Source organism: Aquarana catesbeiana, linkage group LG01, assembly GCF_042186555.1.
Source record: "Aquarana catesbeiana isolate 2022-GZ linkage group LG01, ASM4218655v1, whole genome shotgun sequence".
Lineage (NCBI taxonomy): Eukaryota > Metazoa > Chordata > Amphibia > Anura > Ranidae > Aquarana > Aquarana catesbeiana.
In genome coordinates this window covers 728,419,769-728,440,537 of record NC_133324.1, presented here as the reverse complement: position 1 = coordinate 728,440,537, position 20,769 = coordinate 728,419,769, and the positions used below count along the sequence as shown (strand labels likewise).

The 20,769-nt window shown below is 40.4% G+C and overlaps 1 protein-coding gene across 5 annotated transcripts in view; it reads left to right on the top strand.

The window, feature by feature from the left end:
- The window catches only part of ANAPC10 (anaphase promoting complex subunit 10), a 132,062-nt gene extending 112,944 nt beyond the window's left edge, over window positions 1–19,118 (top strand). For all 5 annotated transcript variants that reach the window (XM_073604491.1, XM_073604530.1, XM_073604510.1 and 2 more), the window contains one exon: window positions 18,847–19,118. In XM_073604491.1, the coding sequence (XP_073460592.1) occupies window positions 18,847–19,077 (231 nt within the window). In that variant the 3' untranslated portion in view covers window positions 19,078–19,118. The remainder of the gene's footprint in view (window positions 1–18,846) is intronic.
- The last annotated feature ends 1,651 nt before the right edge of the window (window positions 19,119–20,769 follow it).

The window sequence follows — 20,769 nt, the reverse complement described above, 5'->3', positions numbered from 1 at the left end:
ATGGATCTGTGTGTTTCTCCAGTCACACAGTCCCCCATACAGTTAGAAAACACAAACAGGGAACACATTTAACCCCTTGATCGCCACTGATGTTAACCCCTTTCCTGCCAGTGTCATTAGTACAATAACAGTGCATATTTTTTAGCACTAATTGCTTGTAATAATGTCATTGATTCCCAAAAAAAGTGTCAAATATCTGTTCGGTGTCCAATCTGTCTACCGCAATGACGCAGTCCCGCTAAAAATCACTGATCGCCGCCATTACTAGTAAAAGAAAAAATAATAATAATAATATAAATGCCATAAATCTATCCCCTATTTTGTAGATAACTTTTGCGCAATCCAATCAATATACACTTCTTGAAATTTTAACAAAAATATGTAGCCGAATACATATCGGCCTAAACTGATGAATACGTTTTGTTTTTTTACATTTTTTTTTAATTGTTTTATAGAAAAAAGTAAAAAAATTAGTTTTTTTTTTTTCAAAATTGTCGCTCTTTTTTTGCTTATAGCACAAAAAAATAAAAACCGCAAAGGTGATCAAATACCACCAAAAGAAAAGCTCTATTTGTGGAAAAAAAAAGGACATCAATTTTGTTTGGGTTTGGGTTTGTAATTGTCAGTTAACGCGTAGCAGTGCCATATTGCAAAAAATGGCCTGGTCAGGAAGTGGGTAAATCCTTCCAGGGCTGAAGTGGTTAAATATAATTTGAAGTGATCGTAAAGGTTTTTCTTCTTTTAAAATAACAAACGTGTCATATTTACCTGCTGTGTGCAGTGGTTTTGCACAGAGCAGCCCCGATCCTCCTCTTCTTGGGTCCCCCGTGAGAGCTCCTGGTCCCTCCCTCCTACCAAGTGCCCCCATAGCAAGCAGCTTGCTATGAGGGAACCCGAGCAGGCTTTCTCCTGAGCTGCTGCTCTGTCCATTCAGACACAGCACGCAGTCCGGCCCCGCCCTTCCTCTTTCCTCATTGGCCACCTGGCTGGGATTGCCAGTAGCAGGAGGCAATATCTCAGCCAATGAGGAGGCAGAGACCCTGGAGAGCCGCTGCTCTCATGCACATCACTGGATTGAGATAGGGCTCAGGGAAGTACTGGAGAGGGGGGGGGGGGGGGGGGCGCTGCTGCCGTCCACAGTATAGAATGCATGAAGTTAAGAAACCTTGAGCCCTTTACAACCTCTTTAAAGCTGAACTGTAGTCATTAATGATAATTCACGAATGTCAAACTAATATTTTGTTAAAGGATAAGTTTGCCTTTCGTAAAAAAAAAAAAAATTTAAATGCATATATATATATATATATATATATATATATATATATATATATATATATATATATATATATATATATATATATATATATATATATATATATATATTTTTTTTTTTTTTGGAGCCTCTAAAACATTGCACCTACCAGATCTCAAACTCCTGCAGACAGTCTGTGTAGCCGTCTGCCCGTAGAATCGATGACCTACTGGAGTACTCAACAACGCCCTGGTAGTTAACAACTATGAACCGTCAGCTGCAAAGGCTGTCAGGTACTTGTAGTTCGTTCATTCACAGAGCGGGGCCCCACACGGCCGCGTTCTTTTCAAATTGTGACAGCAGGTGTGGGGAGAAGATCCTGGGCCCACTCTCACAATTAGAAGGGGGATAAGGGAGAGGCTGCAGGAGCGGAAAGATACATGTTCCATCCTAAAAATGGGTGGAACATGTAACATGTTCCCAAAGGTGAACTTATCCTAAATGCATGTTCCACCTACAGTTGCTGTAATAGCAGGAAGTGCAGGAATTTTGTGTCAGCACTTGAATGGCAACATAAACAGAGGAGGGCAACATGCTCTGCTCGTGATAGCATATAGTGCAGAGAATTAAACCCCCAGTATTTTTTTTAGTTGAATACAGCACAATAATGTTTTTTTTTGTTTTGTTTTGTTTTCTTCCACAGAAGACACTATTGGTTTACTAAAATCCTATTTGAATTGTGCTACGGTTGCTAAAAGTCTATTGATCTAATTTTTTGTTGTACTGGATCAGATAGCTGTAAGATCAATCCACATTTTATTGATGATTACGAGTCTGTTTCTCTTGATGTTTTGCTAAGTGGTAACTTAGACTGCTATGATAGAATTCAAATAAATTACCCATACAATTCAAACACGACACCAAAAATCTCAAGTAAGTTCTCGTTCACAGCCAGACTCGGGGGCTTTATGCCAGTGGATATTTTATTTAACCATAAATCATAATTCAAGTTCTGAGAGAAAGAGGAAAAGTTGGGACTTTGAAGCCTGTCATTATAAATGGGAATACTATATTTATGTTTTTTGTTGTCAGGATCCTATTTGAGCATTCCAAATCATGAAAAACCTATAACAATCCATAATAATTAAATTGTAGTCAACAAGACTTGCGTAAAAAATAATGCTTCCAGCATGGGGTACACTGTCATAGGACATGATTTACATAATAGGATACAAACAAATCAAATATTACAAGGCAATACATACATATGATAAAAATTAATATCAGATAGTACACATGATATATAAAGAATTGCGGGATCGAAACCTGATATGTCTTGGCACCTATTGTTGGAACTCTCTGCGTTTCGTGAATCACGTTCACTTATCAGGAGTATGGATGAAAAAATTCAATCACTGTAAGTACAGAGAAGTCAGATATATAAATATAGTAATAAACCCTTCATAAAAATGAGGGAGGGAAAGTTTTCTGAATGATACAAAAAAGTTCCCTTAAAAGGCATTTGGATATACTGGCACTTACAGGTCAGCCAAAGAACTGAACTGGCTCATGCGGGAGTGAAGGGAGTGGAAGAGGGGGTCCCCATCACGGGCCCGTCCCGGAGCCGAGGCAGGAAACCCAAACCATTTGGGTGGTGGCAGGGGTGAGCCCTCCTGTGCATCAGCGCCATGCACAGCTCCCTGCCAGCCGCGTCCTAGTGGCGCTGTGGGGGCATAGACGTTTATTATCCATCTTGCGCTTCAGGGCGGGCGGGTGCAGATCTTTTCTTCTTTTTCTTTTTTTTTTTTTTTTTTTCTTCTTTTTCTTTCATACACTCTCATTGTTTACACACTTTTTTTCATACATCATGGGACACAGAGTTAGGCTAATATTCATTACCTACTGGGTTATACTTCATCTCCAGGTGAATAGACACTGGTAGACCAAGGGTCTTTAGACAGGAAGTGATCCCCTATATAACCCCTCCCATACAGGAAGTACTTAAGCTTTTAACCAGTGTCTGCAAGGTGGATGGGCACGTTTATTTGAGCTGTCTGAGCTCCAAGTCTCTAGTCCCCCAAACGGTTCTTAAATGAATCAAGGGATTGGCCGATCGGATCCATTTGACACAGGGTCTATATGCTTAGATAAATGGTGCCCGAGCCTCGCAAAGAAGACTCAAGATCCTGCGAGGTTTTACCTGTAATGCGACCTTCGGGCGCTGGACCCTGCAAACTGGAATCCTGGACACCACAGCGCTAAGCCATTCCTGCAGGGTGCTGTACAGGTCCAAGGGAGTGGACCCTAAACATGAAAAGGGTACCCAGTCCTTGAAGGTCCTCAAGTAACAGGAACCCACCCTGATGGGTGAAGATTGGGCTCATAGTTTCTAAGCTTCCCTGCGCCTGGACGGGTAAGTAAAACCCCTTTATTTACTATTATGGGGTGTCCCAGTGATTGTAACAATCAGTGAAGCTAGCTAGAGGCTGGACACCTGTGTGCGGTGACCATACTGGGGGAGTTCTGGGCTAGCTGTGGGTGTTTGCAAAGTGTACCCTTTTTTTTGCTTGTGTCTGGCTATTTTTTACCTGTATGATGGCGTGCGACGGTGCCATTTCGCCTTGGTTCGCAATGGCACATGTGCATGCACAAGAGCGCTGCTGTACTTGGCAGTTTGGTGGCCATGGCACATGCGGCTTCACGAAGCAACACATGCGCCGTAGCCTTTATCTGGGTGCGTGAAGATTTGCATCATACGCGAATACAGCCTCGCCCGTTCGCTGGGACCCATGCATGCACAGAACGTTCCGGCGCACAGCCAGCTTATTTAAGCTGTGCATGTGAAGCATGCGGTACTTCCAGAAGGCAGCTGTGGGACACAGGTTCTGAATCAAGCATTTGCAGCAGTTCATTTCTCCTTACCCGGGTCACATGAGTCACCAGGTGTTGCTTGGCAGGCTAAAGGTGCTTAGCAGGATTGTTGCATAGGGGCTTGGTGAGCCCTATTAAAGGGTCTCCCTTCTGAGGTGTGTTACCCACTTGCCGACCAGCCGCCGTCATTGTACTGCAGCAATTCGGCACGCTCCCTTGACCTGTCGTAGCTGTGCGTCGGCCCTGTAAGAGCGGGGATAGCACGCGCCACTGCACTGCGGGGGAGCCAATGCGCATGGCCGGCGGTCACGATGATTGCTGACCGCGCGCGATCACGAACACGAAAGCCAGAACAGGGACGCGTGTGCGTGTGTAAACACACAAATCCCTATTCTGTGAGGAGAGGAGAGACAGCTTGGAACAACGATCTGTCATCTTCTCTAGTCAGTTCCTTCCCCCCTACAGTTAGAACACACACAAGGGAACACAGTTAACCCCTTGATCGCCCCCTAGTGTTAACCCCTTCACTGTCATTGACATTTACACAGTAATCGGTGCTTTTTATAGCACTGATGGCTGTATAAATGTCAATAGTCCCAAAAATTTGTCCGATCTGTCATAATGTTGCAGTCCCGATTAAAATTGCAGATCACTTATCACCATTACTAGTAAAAAAAATAAAATAATAAAAATGCCATAAATCTTTCCCATAGTTAGTAGATGCTATAACTTTTGCGCAAACCAATCAATATACGCGTATTGCGATTTTTATTACCAAAAATATGTAGAAGAATACATATTGGCCTAAACTGAGGGAAAAAATAGCTTTTTTTAAAAAAAAATGGGGATATTTATTATAGCTAAAAGTACAAAATTATATATTTTTTTTATAAAATTGTCGCTCTTTTTATTTTTCAGTTTAGCCGGGTTAGAGCACAGGATTGCTGGCATGATTGCCTCCATCCCGCAGGGTAGCAAGAACCGTGACAGATCCCCCTCCCTGGAGCCTCCTAGTTTTGAGCAGGAGTGGGTTGAGGATGTGGAAGAGCTAAACGCTCAGGTTTCTGTGGAGGGCCTGGCAGATGAGTCTGCTTCTGAGCAATCTGGACAAGGAGATACCCAGTTGATGTCTGCCTCTCAGTCGCAGAGTTTTTTGATGCAGACTCTTACCAAGATGGTTCGTTCTGCCTTTAAGTTGCCTCTTACAGAGGTTACTGAGCCCCCCTGGTCCTCTTTGGGGTCCCTGAGGCCTCTTCAGGCCGCACAGCCTTTCCCCTTACACCCCCTGTTGGAAGAGGCGGTGTATGCTGATTGGGAACATCCTGACAGGATTTTTGTTCCTCCTAAGAGGTTTTCCCTTTTATATCCCATGCAGCAGTCTCTTCCTTAAATAAGAACTTAACTTGTATGGTAGATAACGCACAGGGCTTGAAAGACCCTGTTGACAAGAAATTGGAGTCATTATTAAAGGCTTCCTTTTCTTTGACCAGTTCAGCTATTCAGCCAGCTGTTGCAGCAATTGGTATCTCCCAATTCGTAAAGGATCAAGTCAGACGGCCTGACAGGTCTTCATTGCATACAGTCACAAAATTTTATCAAGTGGATGTTCGAGCAGCCGAGGATTCGGCTTTTGGTCACAGTGTACTGCGGGCTGCCGTATAAGGTCTGATGGCTATTGTTTGGCAGGGTGTCTCCATCCCCTCAAGGCTATTGCTCTGGGACATCCCAGTAGGTAATGAATACTGTATTAACTTAACTCTGTGTCCCATGATGTATGAAAAAGAAAATAGGATTTTTTCATCATACTTACCTGTAAAATCCTTTTCTTTGAGTACATCATGGGACACAGAGATCCCTCACCTCTTTTTTGAGGATTCAGTGCTTGCTATAAAACTGAAGTACTTCCTGTATGGGAGGGGTTATATAGGGGATAACTTGTCTACTGGTGGTGGTCTACCAGTGTCCATTCACCTGGAGATAAAGTATAACCCAGTAGGTAATGAATATTAGACTAATGCCCTGTACACACGGTCGGATTTTCCAACGGAAAATGTGTGATAGGACCTTGTTGTCGGAAATTCCGACCGTGTGTAGGCTCCATCACACATTTTTCATCGGATTTTCCGACACACAATGTTTGAGAGCAGGCTATAAAATTTTCCGACAACAAAATCCGTTGTCGGAATTTCCGATCGTGTGTACACAAATCCGACGCACAAAGTGCCACGCATGCTCAGAATAAATAAAGAGATGAAAGCTATTGGCTACTGCCCCGTTTATAGTCCCGATGTACGTGTTTTACGTCACCGTGTTCAGAATGATCGGATTTTCCGACAACTTTGTGTGACCGTGTGTATGCAAGACAAGTGTGAGCCAACATCTGTCGGAAAAAATCCTAGGATTTTGTTGTCGAAATGTCCGATCAATGTCCGACTGTGTGTACGGGGCATTACTCTGTGTCCCATGATGTACTCAAAGAAAAGCATTTTACAGGCAAGTTGATGAAAAAAAATCCTATATTTTTGTCATAATTCTTTTCACTTTTTTCTATATTTTCACTATTCATCAATTTCACACACCACTCACCATACAATCGTTATCTTCCAGATACACTCTAGATACACTTCTAGATTCACTTCTTGTTTACCCAGTTTTTTTCATTTTATTATTTTTTTAATAATTTTTTCCACACTTTCATTATTCATCATTTTCACACACTACTCACCATACAATCATTATTTTCCAGATTGGTATGGATTGTCATCCTCTCTGTGATTGCATTGTGATGACCTGAACTGCCTGCTAGCTCACTCCCTGACTTGGTTTGGCTTTCCTGCCTCAGCTCCGGGGCCCTGGCATATGATGGGGTCTCTTCCAATCCTTTTACCCCCGCATGAGCCAGTTCAGTTCTTGGGCTGATCTGTAAGTACCAGTATATCCAAATGCCGTTTTAAGGGAACTTTTTTGTATCATTCAGAAAACTTTCCCTCCCTCATTTTTATGAAGGGTTTATTACTATATTTATATAGCTGACTTCTCTGTACTTACAGTGATTGAATTCTTGCTTCCATACTCCTGATGAGTGAACGTGATTCACGAAACGCATAGCGTTCCAACAATAGGTGCCAAGACATATCAGGTTTCGATCCCGCAATTCTTTATACAGTGGGGATGGATACATACATATGATAAAATATAAATATCAGAACACATGATATACAGTGGGGATGGAAAGTATTCAGACCCCCTTAAATTTTTCACTCTTTGTTATATTGCAGCCATTTGCTAAAATCATTTAAGTTCATTTTTTTTCCTCATTAATGTACACACAGCACCCCATATTGACAGAAAAACACAGAATTGTTGACATTTTTGCATATTTATTAAAAAAGAAAAACTGAAATATCACATGGTCCTAAGTATTCAGACCCTTTGCTCAGTATTTAGTAGAAGCACCCTTTTGATCTAATACAGCCATGAGTCTTTTTGGGAAAGATGCAACAAATTTTTCACATCTGGATTTGGGGATCCTCTGCCATTCCTCCTTGCAGATCCTCTCCAGTTCTTTCAGGTTGGATGGTAAACATTGGTGGACGGCCATTTTTAGGTCTCTCCAGAGATGCTCAATTGGGTTTAAGTCAGGGCTCTGGCTGGGCCATTCAAGAACAGTCACGGAGTTGTTGTGAAGCCACTCCTTTGTTATTTTAGCTGTGTGCTTAGGGTCATTGTCTTGTTGGAAGGTAAACCTTCGGCCCAGTCTGAGGTCCTGAGCACTCTGGAGAAGGTTTTCATCTAGGATATCCCTGTACTTGGTCGCATTCATCTTTCCCTCAATTGCAACCAGTCGTCCTGTCTCTGCATGATGCTGCCACCACCATGCTTCACTGTTGGGACTGTATTGGACAGGTGATGAGCAGTGCCTGTTTTTTTTTCCACACATACCGCTTAGAATTAAGGCCAAAAAGTTCTATCTTGGTCTCATCAGACCAGAGAATCTTATTTCTCACCATCTTGGAGTCCTTGAGGTGTTTTTTCGCAAACTCCATGCAGGCTTTCATATGTCTTGCACTGAGGAGAGGCTTCCGTCGGGCCACTCTGCCATAAAGCCCCGACTGGTGGAGGGCTGCAGTGATGGTTGACTTTCTACAACTTTTTCCCCTCTCCCGACTGCATCTCTAGAACTCAGCCACAGTGATCTTTGGATTCTTCTTTACCTCACTCACCAAGGCTCTTCTCCCCCGAAAGCTCAGTTTGGCCAGACGGCCAGCTCTAGAAAGGGTTCTGGTCGTCCCAAACGTCTTCTATTTAAGGATTATGGAGGCCACTGTGCTCTTAGGAACCTTAAGTGCAGCAGAATTTTTTTTGTAACCTTGGCCAGATCTGTGCCTTGCCACAATTCTGTCTCTGAGCTCTTCAGGCAGTTCCTTCGACCTCATGATTCTCATTTGCTCTGACATGCACTGTGAGCTGTAAGGTCTTATATAGACAGGTGTGTAGCTTTCCTAATCAAGTCCAATCAGTATAATCAAACACAGCTGGACTCAAATGAAGGTGTAGAACCATCTCAAGGATGATCAGAAGAAATGGACAGCACCTGAGTTAAATATGAGTGTCACAGCAAAGGGTCTGAATACTTAAGACCATGTGATATTTCAGTTTTTTCTTTTTTAATAAATCTGCAAAAATGTCAACAATTCTGTGTTTTTTTTGTCAATATGGGGTGCTGTGTGTACATTAATGAGGAAGAAAATTAACTTAAATGATTTTAGCAAATGGCTGCAATATACCAAAAATTGAAAAATTTAAGGGGGTCTGAATACTTTCCGTCCCCACTGTATATCATGTGTTCTGATATTTATATTTTATCATATGTATGTATTGCCTTGTAATATTTGATTTGTTTGTAACCTATATGTCAATAATTATTTTTATTATTAAGGTACTTATATAGCGCCATCCATTTACGCAGTGCTTTACATATATATTATACATTCACGTCGGTCCCTACCCTCAAGGAGCTTACAATCTAAGGTCCCTAACTCACATGTCCAATGACTGTGTACCCCATGCTGTAAGCATTTTTTTTTACGTAAGTCTTGTAGACTACAATTAAATTATTATGGATTGTTATAGATGGTTTTTCATGATTTGGCATGCTCAAATAGGATCTTGACAACAAAAAATATAAAAATGGTATTCCTATTTATAATGACAGGCTTCACTCAAAGTCCCAACTTTTCCTCTTTCTCTCTGTATGCATAATAGGGATGGAGGCCTGCCATTATTATACAGGGTTGTGCCAGGTCACATCTTTTCTTAATGATAACTCAAGTTCTGTTGCTTGACACTGTACACATAGGCAACTTCTTTTTACTATGAGGATATCTTCAAAGTGTCTGCATACACAGACATTTCATACTGTATATCGTTGTGTGTGGCACAGGCAGTGCCGCCAAGAGGGCAGCTCCCTTAATTACTTCCAATGTTGACATCAGTGATGCCCTATGAATCAGCTGCTGCAAGCCACTGTGAAGTCGATCTCATGGTAACATTGCTTACCACAGTCTGTAGCGGTGGATGGTTTGCCAAATATATATAAAAAAAAAAAACTTGAATCCAGTTGTGTATTAATAATTAAAGAAATGCATTTTAAATATCAAAGAAATCTTAAATCTATCTTCATATTAGTTTCTCTTAATGGCCTGCGATCTGAGAGATGGAAGGCCAGTGAAATGAGCCAATCAAGGTCTGTAATATATAATTTGAGATAACCAAGGAGTTGAGCATTCATAGCCATATTTTCCTACAGTCATGTGTCAGATAGATGAATGCTTTACGCTTTTCATTGCATATATTATGGAGGTTCTTGAACATTTTAAATGCTAGAATAGTAGAATAGAACTTATCTCTTAGATTGTAAGCTCTAAGGAGCAGGGCCCTCTGATTCCTACTGTATTAAAGTGTATTGTATTTGTACTGTCTACCCTCAAGTTGTAAAGTGCTATGTAAACTGTTGGTACTATATAAATCCTGTATAATAATATAATAATAAATATGTAATTTATATTCTTGGAGTTCTATTTATAATGCTATTGTTTTCCAACTCTATCAAAAGCTTCCTTTCATTTTTCAATAAATACAAGGTGAATGTTATATGGAATGCAATTGGTTCCTGTGGGCAACCCGCATCCTCTTCCTCTTGTGCACGAGACGGGGGAATTTTGAAAGTTAAATCTTAAAAGCATATTTTTTAGTCTTAATGTATGTTCATCCTTCGTCTCTACTTTAGTTATAGATTTTTTTTTTTTTAATGGAGATCATGTTTACTCCTGCCACCAAGCTTGTCTATCCTGCAGCTCTTTCTTCGCTTTACCTTTCTCTGGCTTGTTCAAGTGAAAATCAAAGCTTGCGATCTAGCGTTAGAAGCTGCCAAAGATGCAGAAGTCCTCTCCTTACATGGTGGTCTTAATGTCTCATAACTGTTTTGCTGCTATAAAAGCGCTTTTTTCCTACAATTGACTCTTTCACTAAAATCAATTCTGCTTGTTTTTGTTTGGGTTTTTCCTTAAAGCGTCTCTTGTAGGGGCTATCCTTTTAATTTGCTTGGAACTGTGGAAGTTTCTTTTGGACCAAGCATCATCTCCCTTTTTGGAACTACTGCCTCACTTCTACAAGTTTGTCTTCTTCCTACATAAAAAAGAAGTGGCATAAGGCCAGATTGTAACACTTTACGTGTTGACAGGTACAGTGCTGTGGCTCAGCCGTCATATCTGTTAAAGGACAAGTGACTATAGATTTGAGAGCAAGTCTTATTTTATTTTTTTTTTACTTCATGACATTTATTATTGAGGACCTTCCAGACAGGAAAATATGCATGCAGATCTTCTGGCAAATTGCTTTATGTTTCCTTAGCATTTTTTTTCTGTGATGTATCCACACGAAGACACTTCTTGATCAGCCAAGTCTTTCATGCCCTATTACACTTTTGCCTTATGTTTAGATTTTATTTTTGTATTTAACAAGAGGTGTCTAACCGAAAGCATGGTGTCCTTGTTTTACCAAGGTCTGTGCAAGTAAATAAAGAAATGTTCTTTGCAACAAAAGTAGCTCTTACTTTCTGCCAGTTTACAGCCTGCTTACAAATGTAATCCCTAGCAAAAATAACATGATTTATTAAAATAGGAGTATCTCATTTTTTTTACTTATTTTTTAGCAGCCACTGTGACATTAATAAGTTAGCAACGATTTCTAGAACTGCTTTCTTAAGTTGAATGTTTACCACTTTGATGTAAGTGCACATTTTGTGTTTTACAAAAGCATAGTCTTTTTCCAGTCTTGCACATTTTTAGGTTACTTAAACAGGTGTTTTGTAATTTTAGAACCTGATTTCTTTTTAACCACTTTAAGATCGGGCCTATTTTTCAAACTTGTTGTTTACAAGTTAAATTTTTTTTTTTTTTTTGCTAGAAAATTACTTAGAACCCCCAAACATTGTATATATTTTTTTCTGACACCCTAGAGAATAAAATGGCGGTCGTTGCAAGACTTTCTGTCACACCGTATTTGCGCAGCGGTCTTGCAATCGCACTTTTTTTGGAAAAGATACACTTTTTTTAATTAAAAAATAAGACAACGGTAACGTTAGCCCAATTTTTTTTTTATATTGTGAAAGATGATGTTACGCCGAGTAAATTGATACCCAAGATGTCACGCTTTAAAGTTGCTCATGGAATGGTGACAAACTTTTACCCTTAAAAATCTCCATATGCGACGTTTAAAAAATTCTACAGGTTGCATGTTTTGAGTTGCAGAGGAGGTCAAGGGCTAGAATTATTGCTCTCGCTCTAACGATCGCGGAGATACATCACATGTGTGGTTTGAACACAGTTTTCATACTCACGTATGCGTTCGCTTCTGCACGTGAGCTTGGCGGGACAGGGCGCGTTTAATTTTTTTTTTTCTTATTCATTTTACTTTTTATTTTTACACGTATTTTTACATTTTACACTGATGGGGAGGCACATATGCAGCACTGATAGGTGGCATTGATGGGCAGCACTGATTGCCCTCGCTGATGGGCACAGACTGGTGTCACCGATGTGCAAAGACTGGTGTCACTGATGGGCACAGAGTGGCAGCACTAATGGGCACTGCTGGGGCTGCATTGTAATCGGGGCACTGATGATCTGTGCCCTGATTACCTTTACAAATCCTCCCTGTGAGGAGATGCTGCTGATTGGCTCTCCTCACCTCACACTCTGTCAGTTTGAGGCAAGGAGAGCCGATAAATAGCACTTCCTTGTTTACATGTGATTGGACACAGCCGATCACATGGGCAAAGAGCCGAGATCGTTGTCACGCCGTGTCCCAAGAACAAGGCGCACGCATGATCGCTGCACTACGGCTAAACTGAGCGCCGTCATATGACATCATCCCAGAACAAGAGCTGCTCCGCCGTCAAGTGGCGGCAAGTGGTTAAGAGCATTTTCTTTTCTGACAGAAAACTGCTTTTGAAAACACAAGACAAAAGGTTTTTTTTTTTTCCTGCCTCTAAACACTGAGCTGATAGTGGTTGTAAAGGCAAAAGGTAAAAAACCTTCTGTGTGTAGCAGAACCCCCAAATTTTCTTCCTGAGCCCCTTCTTCTGTCCAAGATCCCCTTAGCCACTCAGTACACTCCTCCTGATTGGCTTAGACAGAGCAGTGGCACCATTGGCTCCTGCGGCTGTCAATCAAAGTCAGTCAGCCAATCAGGGGAGAAATGGAGGGCGGGGTCAGGTCGGGGCTCCATGTCTGAATGGATACACAGAGCTCTGACTCAGCTTGGGTGCCCCCTTTAGCAAGCTGCTCGCTGAGGGGGCACTCAAAGGAGGGAGGGGCTAGGAGCAGCGAAGAGGAACCCGAGAAGAGGAGGATCTGGGCTTTTCTGTGCAAAACCATCTGCATGGAGGAGGTAAGTATAACATGTTTGTTATTTAAAAAAAAAAAAAAGGAGCCTTTACAATCACTTTAAAATATGCCTCTAAACATCCTAATGTGCATGGACATATAGGATAACATTAGCTGCTTCTAAGCAGCAAAAAGTTAAACTCCTCTAAAAGCAGTGTTTTTTTAAGCCATCGACCCTTAAAGCTGATGACTTTGCTGCCCCAGGTTTTCTGTTTCATGGCTTGCTTCTCTCCAATTGAGTCACCCTTGCATGCGGGGACTGGAGTTATACTCCCCTACACTGTGTGCATCAACAGAAGTACACAGCCCTGTAGTGCAGGATGAAAAGGCACTCCCCTGCTCCTCCCTCCCCTTCCAAAGCTAACAAACTGACTAGAGACCTCGCGGATAACACTTTCTTGTGAAGACTAGAATTTTAGAGAAGCAGTATTAACGGAACAGGAGCCAGTAGCGCTGAATGCTGTAAACTGCAAGCGCTGGGTAATAATTATAACATTGTTTACTGGGGAATATTTATTTTGTTCTCAATGTGTTAATGGGGTTGTAAACTCTTACATATACCCAGTGAAGTGACTAGCCTTAGGTGATACACAGAGATGATCAAATCCTGCTACATACTTTGTACCTATTTAGCTGCAGTCTTCTCTTCTCTACAGCCTTTCAAAGTGCTGAATTTATGCAACTTGTCTGAGCTTTTAACAAGCAGGCAGGAAGCTGAAGTTACACTCTGCAGAGCTCAGTGAGGAGGGCTGATTGGAGGGTAGGGGCACACCCCCTTAACACAGCACACAGGAACAGAGCTGAGGCTGTCCGTCACAAGCTGTATGCTGGAGCTCCCTCCACTGTCACCTCTTTACCTTGTCAGAAGTGACTCATGCAGATAGAGGAACAAAGCAGCAGACAGAAAAGACACGTAGTGCTCTGGATTGAGACAAGCACACACTAGAGAAGGGATCACTAAATAGTGGACCACGGTCCAGGCCCAGACCGAGTGACAGTCCGGACTGCAGCACAGCTTTTTTTTTTCTCTTGGACATAATGGAATATTAACATGGTTTCATTACTTTGTCTTTTCTGAGTAAGCAATCCAGTATCTATTAGTATGGAATGGATGTGCAACCTTAATTACTTCTTACCTAGGGGACTGTCCTATGAAGTTCTTCATTCAATCCTTTTTTCCTAACCACCCATGCAGACTGGTCTTTTCTGAATTATGTGTTTCCTCCTCTATTATTGTGGAATCTTGTAATACCTTAATAGACATAACCTCAAGGGGGATGATATTATTTGGATAACTGCAGTAGTCTTTAAAGCAGTGCTTTCTAGTAATATTACTGTAGGCATCAGATGCCGTAACACCCTACTTTAAAAATATTGGATTTAAAACCTTTTTAAAGCAATTTTTTTTTTTACTTCTTTTTTACTACTACATTTTAGGTATGTGTTTTACTCAGGTATGAGTGTCCGCTTTTTTTTTCATCTCATTCTCTTCCTGTTAAATACTAATGCCATTTTTTTGAAGGTAAATAAAAATTCATAAAACTATCCAGATTCCCTTTGCTATTCATTTCCTGGACTCTGAAGAGGTAAAATATTTACATCCCTGCTGTAAAGCAAAATCAAACACCATGCAGTCTGAAATCCTAGATGGCAAAGCTCATAAACAGGATTATTTTTAGTTTTCTTTTTAGAATGTTTAATAAATCTCGGGCTTGCTGCTTGTATTGTTTACTCGTAGAGCTGCCATATTCCCTGGTATGCAATAATGGGATAAAATGCACATCTTGTTCACAATGCAGAAACCCTGCTTCTTATTTTATCTGCAAGCAATTACAGTAGGTATGTATAGCTTTTTTTTTTTTTTTTTTTAATTAAGTATGGAGGGGTTAGAACGCCTAGTAGGTTCGTATTGCTGTCTTTGTCCCCACTGGAGCGATTTACCTTCTGTTTTGGCCCTAGTGATCATTGTCTCCTGGACAGAGAGTATTAGTAAATCCACAATGTTGTCAGAGAAACAGGAAGCGGGGGGGAAATCTTACATTGGAGACATGTACTGGTGACAGCTGTGTAAGAGGGGATACCCCATTGTTTTGGATTATCACCTCTTATTTTATGCTGTCTTGGACAGGAAATCTCCCCAACTGGCCACAGACAGAAAATAAATAAGCTTTAAAGTACAATTCCAGGATATCACTTCGTAATCCTAAAACTGCTCCCACCCCCTTCTAACACCTATACTAACTAACCTGTAGAAGAAAAATGTATATACTTATTCTCAACCTGCTCTGGTGCAGTAACAAGATCCTCCTGGTGTCAGCAAGGAAGGGCTACAGGGAGAGGGCTCTGACAAGGGCTTGAATACCTAAGCAGTGACGTCACCCATAGGCTATATATGGGTCATACATTGTTGGCTAGCTGACAGAGGAGAGCCAATCACATGACCGGACTGGAGTGGCCAGAAAATAGGTAGGTACTGTATATGCATCTTTTTTCTACAGGTTATCAATAGGTGTTGGAAGGTAAGGAGAGTAGTTTTAAGACTAGTGATTCTAAACCCTTTAATAACAAATCTGTTATACAGTACTTACCTGCTCTGTGCAGGGTTTTGCACTAAGCAGCCCCGATCTTCCACTTGCTATGGGGACACTTTTTCAGTTCATAGACACACTGAGTGCAGCTCAGTTACACAGGGCTTTAGTAAACTAAATGCCTTTCAATTGGGGTTTACAGCTACTTTAATGATAGAGTGAGCTTCTTTTTTTCATTTCATTTTATAACCAGCAGCATGGTAATGAAATGGTGACCATTATCAGACTGATAAATATGCCCTATTATGTTCAATTCAGTTTGTTTATCTTTTCTAGAGTAAAGTTAGCTGTACAGTTGAAGCATTCAAAGGTTTTTTATTTTTTCATGCTAAACAGTTTTACGAGGACAATTTTAGCCTGCCAAATACATTGGTTCTAGGGGATCTAAATGTGCTGGTAACTAACAAAAAAATGTTTAATCCTAGAACTTTATGGATATTAAAGAGATCCTGCCAGATTATACATACAGTGCATTGCTGACTTCACAGATTACAATGAAGTGCTTATATCTATCTATCTATCTATCTATCTATCTATCTATCTATCTATCTATCTATCTATCTATCTATCTATCTATCTATCTATCTATCTATCTATCTATGTGTGTGTATATATATATATTACGCTTGATTACATTTCTTGTAGATGAATAGTATACAGATAGTATACAGTAGTTTGACAATTTCGTTTTCATATACAATGTATAAACATGTTTGTGTGTATGTGTATATACACTATATTGTCAAAAGTATTAGGACACCTGCCTTTACACGCACATGAACTTTAATGGCGTCTTAGTCTATAGGGTTCAATATTGAGTTGGCCCACTCTTTGCAGCTATAACAGCTTCAACTCTTCTAGGAAGGCTGTCCACAAGATTTAGGAGTGTGTCTATGAGAATGCTTGACCATTCTTCCAGAAGCTCATTTGTGAGATCAAGCATTGATGTTGGACGAGAAAGGACTGGCTCGCAGTCTCCACTCTAATTCATCCAAAAGGTGTTGTATCAGGTTGAGGTCAGAACTCTGTGCAGGCCAGTCATGTTCCTCTACCCCAAACTCACTCATCCAGGTCTTTATGGAACTTGCTTTTTGCAATGGTCCATTTGGTGGAGGGGGATTATGGTGTGGGGTTGGGCTTGGCCCCTTAGTTCCAGTGAAGGGAACTCTTAAGTCGTCAGTATACCAAGACATTTTGGACAATTTCATGCTCCCAACTTTGTGGGAACAGTTTGGGGATGACCTCTTCCTGTTCCAACATGACTGTGCACCAGTGCACAAAGCAAGGTGCATAAAGACATGGATGAGCAAGTTTGTTCATAGTCCTGAAACCAAATGGGTGCATGTATCCAATACTGGACTTAGATTGGGTAATTAGGGGGGTTTCACAACATAAACAGCCTTGTAATTAGTATATATCAATACGCAATGAATTACTCCATACCTGTTTGTTGCAAGTCCACGATTTATGGGTGTTGCACCACTCTCTTCTGAGCATTAATATCAGTCACTAGTGGTTTAGCAATTGCAGTTCGCCTGTGAATGTTTTCCTTATGGAGTTCTCTCTGCACAGTTTTTCTGGACACAGGCTCACAGCGGAGACAAGAGAATGTGAGGAAAGGGGAGAATAGCTTTCCCTTTCCCTCATGGGATGGTGGTGATAAGAGTTTCAAGCCCCCCCATTGATTGATTTCAATAGGGGGGTTGTGATAGATCAGAAAAGGTCAGCTGAATGGGAATGTTCTGAGGGCTAGTCTAGGATAGGTAATTTAAGGTCACCGAAATTCCCAGGACCCCATAGTCTGAGGGGGGGTCTCAACCAGACGGATATTTGAAGAGCACCCCACAAATTTAGTTTACCGTTTTAAAGTATTATTTATGGTGAATTGTTAATTGTTTATATTTGTGAAAACCAATAAACAAGGCCGCGGCCGTATTTAATCAAGTTAGGTGTGTCTAGTGTTCTTTGTATGTTTTGAGATTAAGCTGCCTACTGTTACATCACTTCCACTTTCAATGCAAAACATGTCGTCGCTTTCACACCTGTTAATCGTGTAGTGTTTCCATATTTTTGTCCAACCCATGTATTGCTTTCTTTGTTATTTTCACAAATGGGATTTGACATGGTAGACTGTTTCTTTTAGGGAAGCAGGTCACTGTCCTTTACTCAGGGTTTCTTTGCAGGAGTGGCTGCCTCTGCCCACTAAGGCTCGATTCACACCTATGCATGTTGCTTTTGAGCGTTTTTGGAGGTTTTTTTTTCATGCTTGCCGCGTTTTTGAGCCGCGTTTTAGCGGCGTTTTTGCCGCGATTTGCGTTTTGCGTTTTTTTTTTTTCATTTTTTTTTTACAGTCTTACAAAAAAATTACAAAAAAAAAAAAATAAAAAAAAAAAAAAAAAAAAAAACGGCAAAAACGCACCAAAAACGCATCAAAAACGCTGCAAAAAAGGTGCACTTGCGTTTTTGATGCTTGTCCATTGAAAACCATTACATGCAAAACGCTGCATTTTGCATGAGAAAAAGTCCCCGACCCTTTCCAAAAACGCGGAGATACAAAAAAGCATTGATGTGAACATGTTTCATAGGAACCCATGTTAAAAAATTCCCGTGCATTTCTGCAAAATGCAAAATGCATCAAAAAACGCGCTAGTGTGAATGGGGCCTAAATGTTAACATCAGTACCACCTTGTCTATTAGGATAGTTCTTCTAAACTTGTTTGCGTATTATCATTTTAGGCCTGATTCATACCTATGTGGGTTGCAGTTTGCATATTTCAGGTGTATTTTGCGTTTTTCAATACACATTTTTGATCCATTGAAGTCTATGGATCCAAAAACCAGAAAAAAAATCCCTGGCCCTTTCCATAAAATGCATAGACATGAACCACATCCATAGGAAGCCATGTTAAATGGACTGTAGTGTGTTTCTGTGAAACTGAAAATGCACTAAACAATGCATAGGTATGAACCAGGCCTTATAATGCAGCTATAGTATAGGCATCTAAATAGAAAATCAGCCTTGTTGATCCTCTTCACCAGAGGCAGAAAACAGATAATTCAACTGTTTTGACTTTTGCCAGCAATTGGGTTTTTGGACTTTGTGTTTTTGCATATATAACTAAAATATGATGTGGATTATATTGCTTCTTGATCCCTTAAATTTGCTTCTTTTTTTTTTTTTTTGTAGCAACTTGAACTGGTTGAGCCCAGTGGCTGGATACACATCCCTCTAACCGATGCTCATAAAAAGCCCATTCGAACCTTTATGATTCAGATAGCAGTGTTGGCAAATCATCAGAATGGGAGAGACACTCACATGCGACAGATTAAAGTCTTCACACCAGTGGAAGAGAGTTCTATAGGAAAGTTCCCCAGATGTACCACTATTGATTTCATGATGCATCGTTTCATCAGGTGATCTAACCACGATCCAATAAATGGCTAACGCATTGTCACATATGAATGCTTTTATTTTCTTTTATTGCTGTTGTCAAAATGTATAGTTTTATTACCTGACACCAGTCTAGAACTTTTTAATTTTCAGTCTATTTTAGCATATTGGGGAACAGTTCGTTTGTTTCCTCATTGTTCATGGGTTTAATTATTGCGGTGTTTATATTTTTTTTAAGCTGAAATTTTTACAAACATGTACTACTGCTATGAAAAAAAAAAAAATTGATGTTGCATTCTTTCTGAAATGTGTTCATTGCACTGAAATGTTCTTTATGCCAAAAACATGATAACTTTTTACTTTTGCTTTTATTTTGTATATTTCTTTTTCAATAAATTGTATAGTATTTTTGGGGTATCTCTTCACTTTACCATCATATCATCCAATACCTGCAATTTAATTATATGCTTTTGTACCAAGCTTAGTAAGAGTGCGCCTTGAATAATAAATAAATGTACCTCCTCCTTCAAAAGTGTACCTTTTTGTGTCCCTTCTTCTGTAGCTTCCTGGGATATTTGACAGAGATTTTTCAGGAGGCTACAGGAGCAAACCCGCCATTCACTTAGGGGTACAAAAAAAAATTATTTTTTTTTATATATTACAGAGGAGGTGGGGAATTGCAGGGAGTAAAAGTCCATTTTGTGAGCGAAGTTCTGCTTTAATCAACTATAGTGTTTTGTAAAAGTATTGCCCCCCTTGATGTTTTTCCTGTTTTGTTATATTTCAGCCTGGATTTAAAATGCTTTTTACCATGTAATATACACAACATACCTTCAACTTTAAAGGTTCAAAATATTTTTTGATTGAGAAAAAATAGTCATCAAGACAAAAAAAAAAAATGAAATCCTGAGAGTGTATAAGTATTTACCCCCTTTTGCTATAAACCCCTTAAATAAGATGTGGTCAAAGCAAAGAACTTAAGAGGTCTCATAATTAGATGATTAGGTAGGGTCCACCTGTGCGCAACCAAAGTGTCACATGACATCAGTATAAATACACCAGATCTCAAAGCTTCTGAGTCTTCAACACCACTAAGCAAGCAGCATGAAGAGCTCTCCAGACAGGTCAGAGGCAAAGCTGTGGAGAAGTATATAGATCATTGTTGGGTTATTAAAAAAAAAAAAACTTTGAACATCCCACTAAGCACTATTAAGTCCATTATTAAAATGTAAAGAATATGGCACCACTACAAACCTCAAGACAAGGCTGCCCACCAAAACTCATAGCTCAGACAAGATCGTTAATCAGAGATACAACAGAAACAAAATATAACACTGAAGGACATGCAAAGACCACTTTAAGCCATACAGTCCACAGAGTGTGGCTCTATGGAAGCGTGGCAAGAAGAGAAATAGGAATGCATGTTTAAGACTCACCCAAGCACATGGAAGAAATTTCTCTGGTCAGATGAGAATAAAATTGAACTTTTTGGCCATCGTGGGAAACTCAATGTGTGGTGCAAATCCAACCTTTCCCATTACTCATAGAACACCATATCCATAGTAAAGCTTACATCGACAGGACTAAAGGAAAGATGACTGGCACTGTTTCAGTTTGAGACTAGGATGAAGGGTTCTACTTCTAGAAGGACAATAACCCTAAGGCTCGGTTCACACGGGGGCGACTTGTCAGGCGACCTAGTCGCCTGACAAGTCGCCT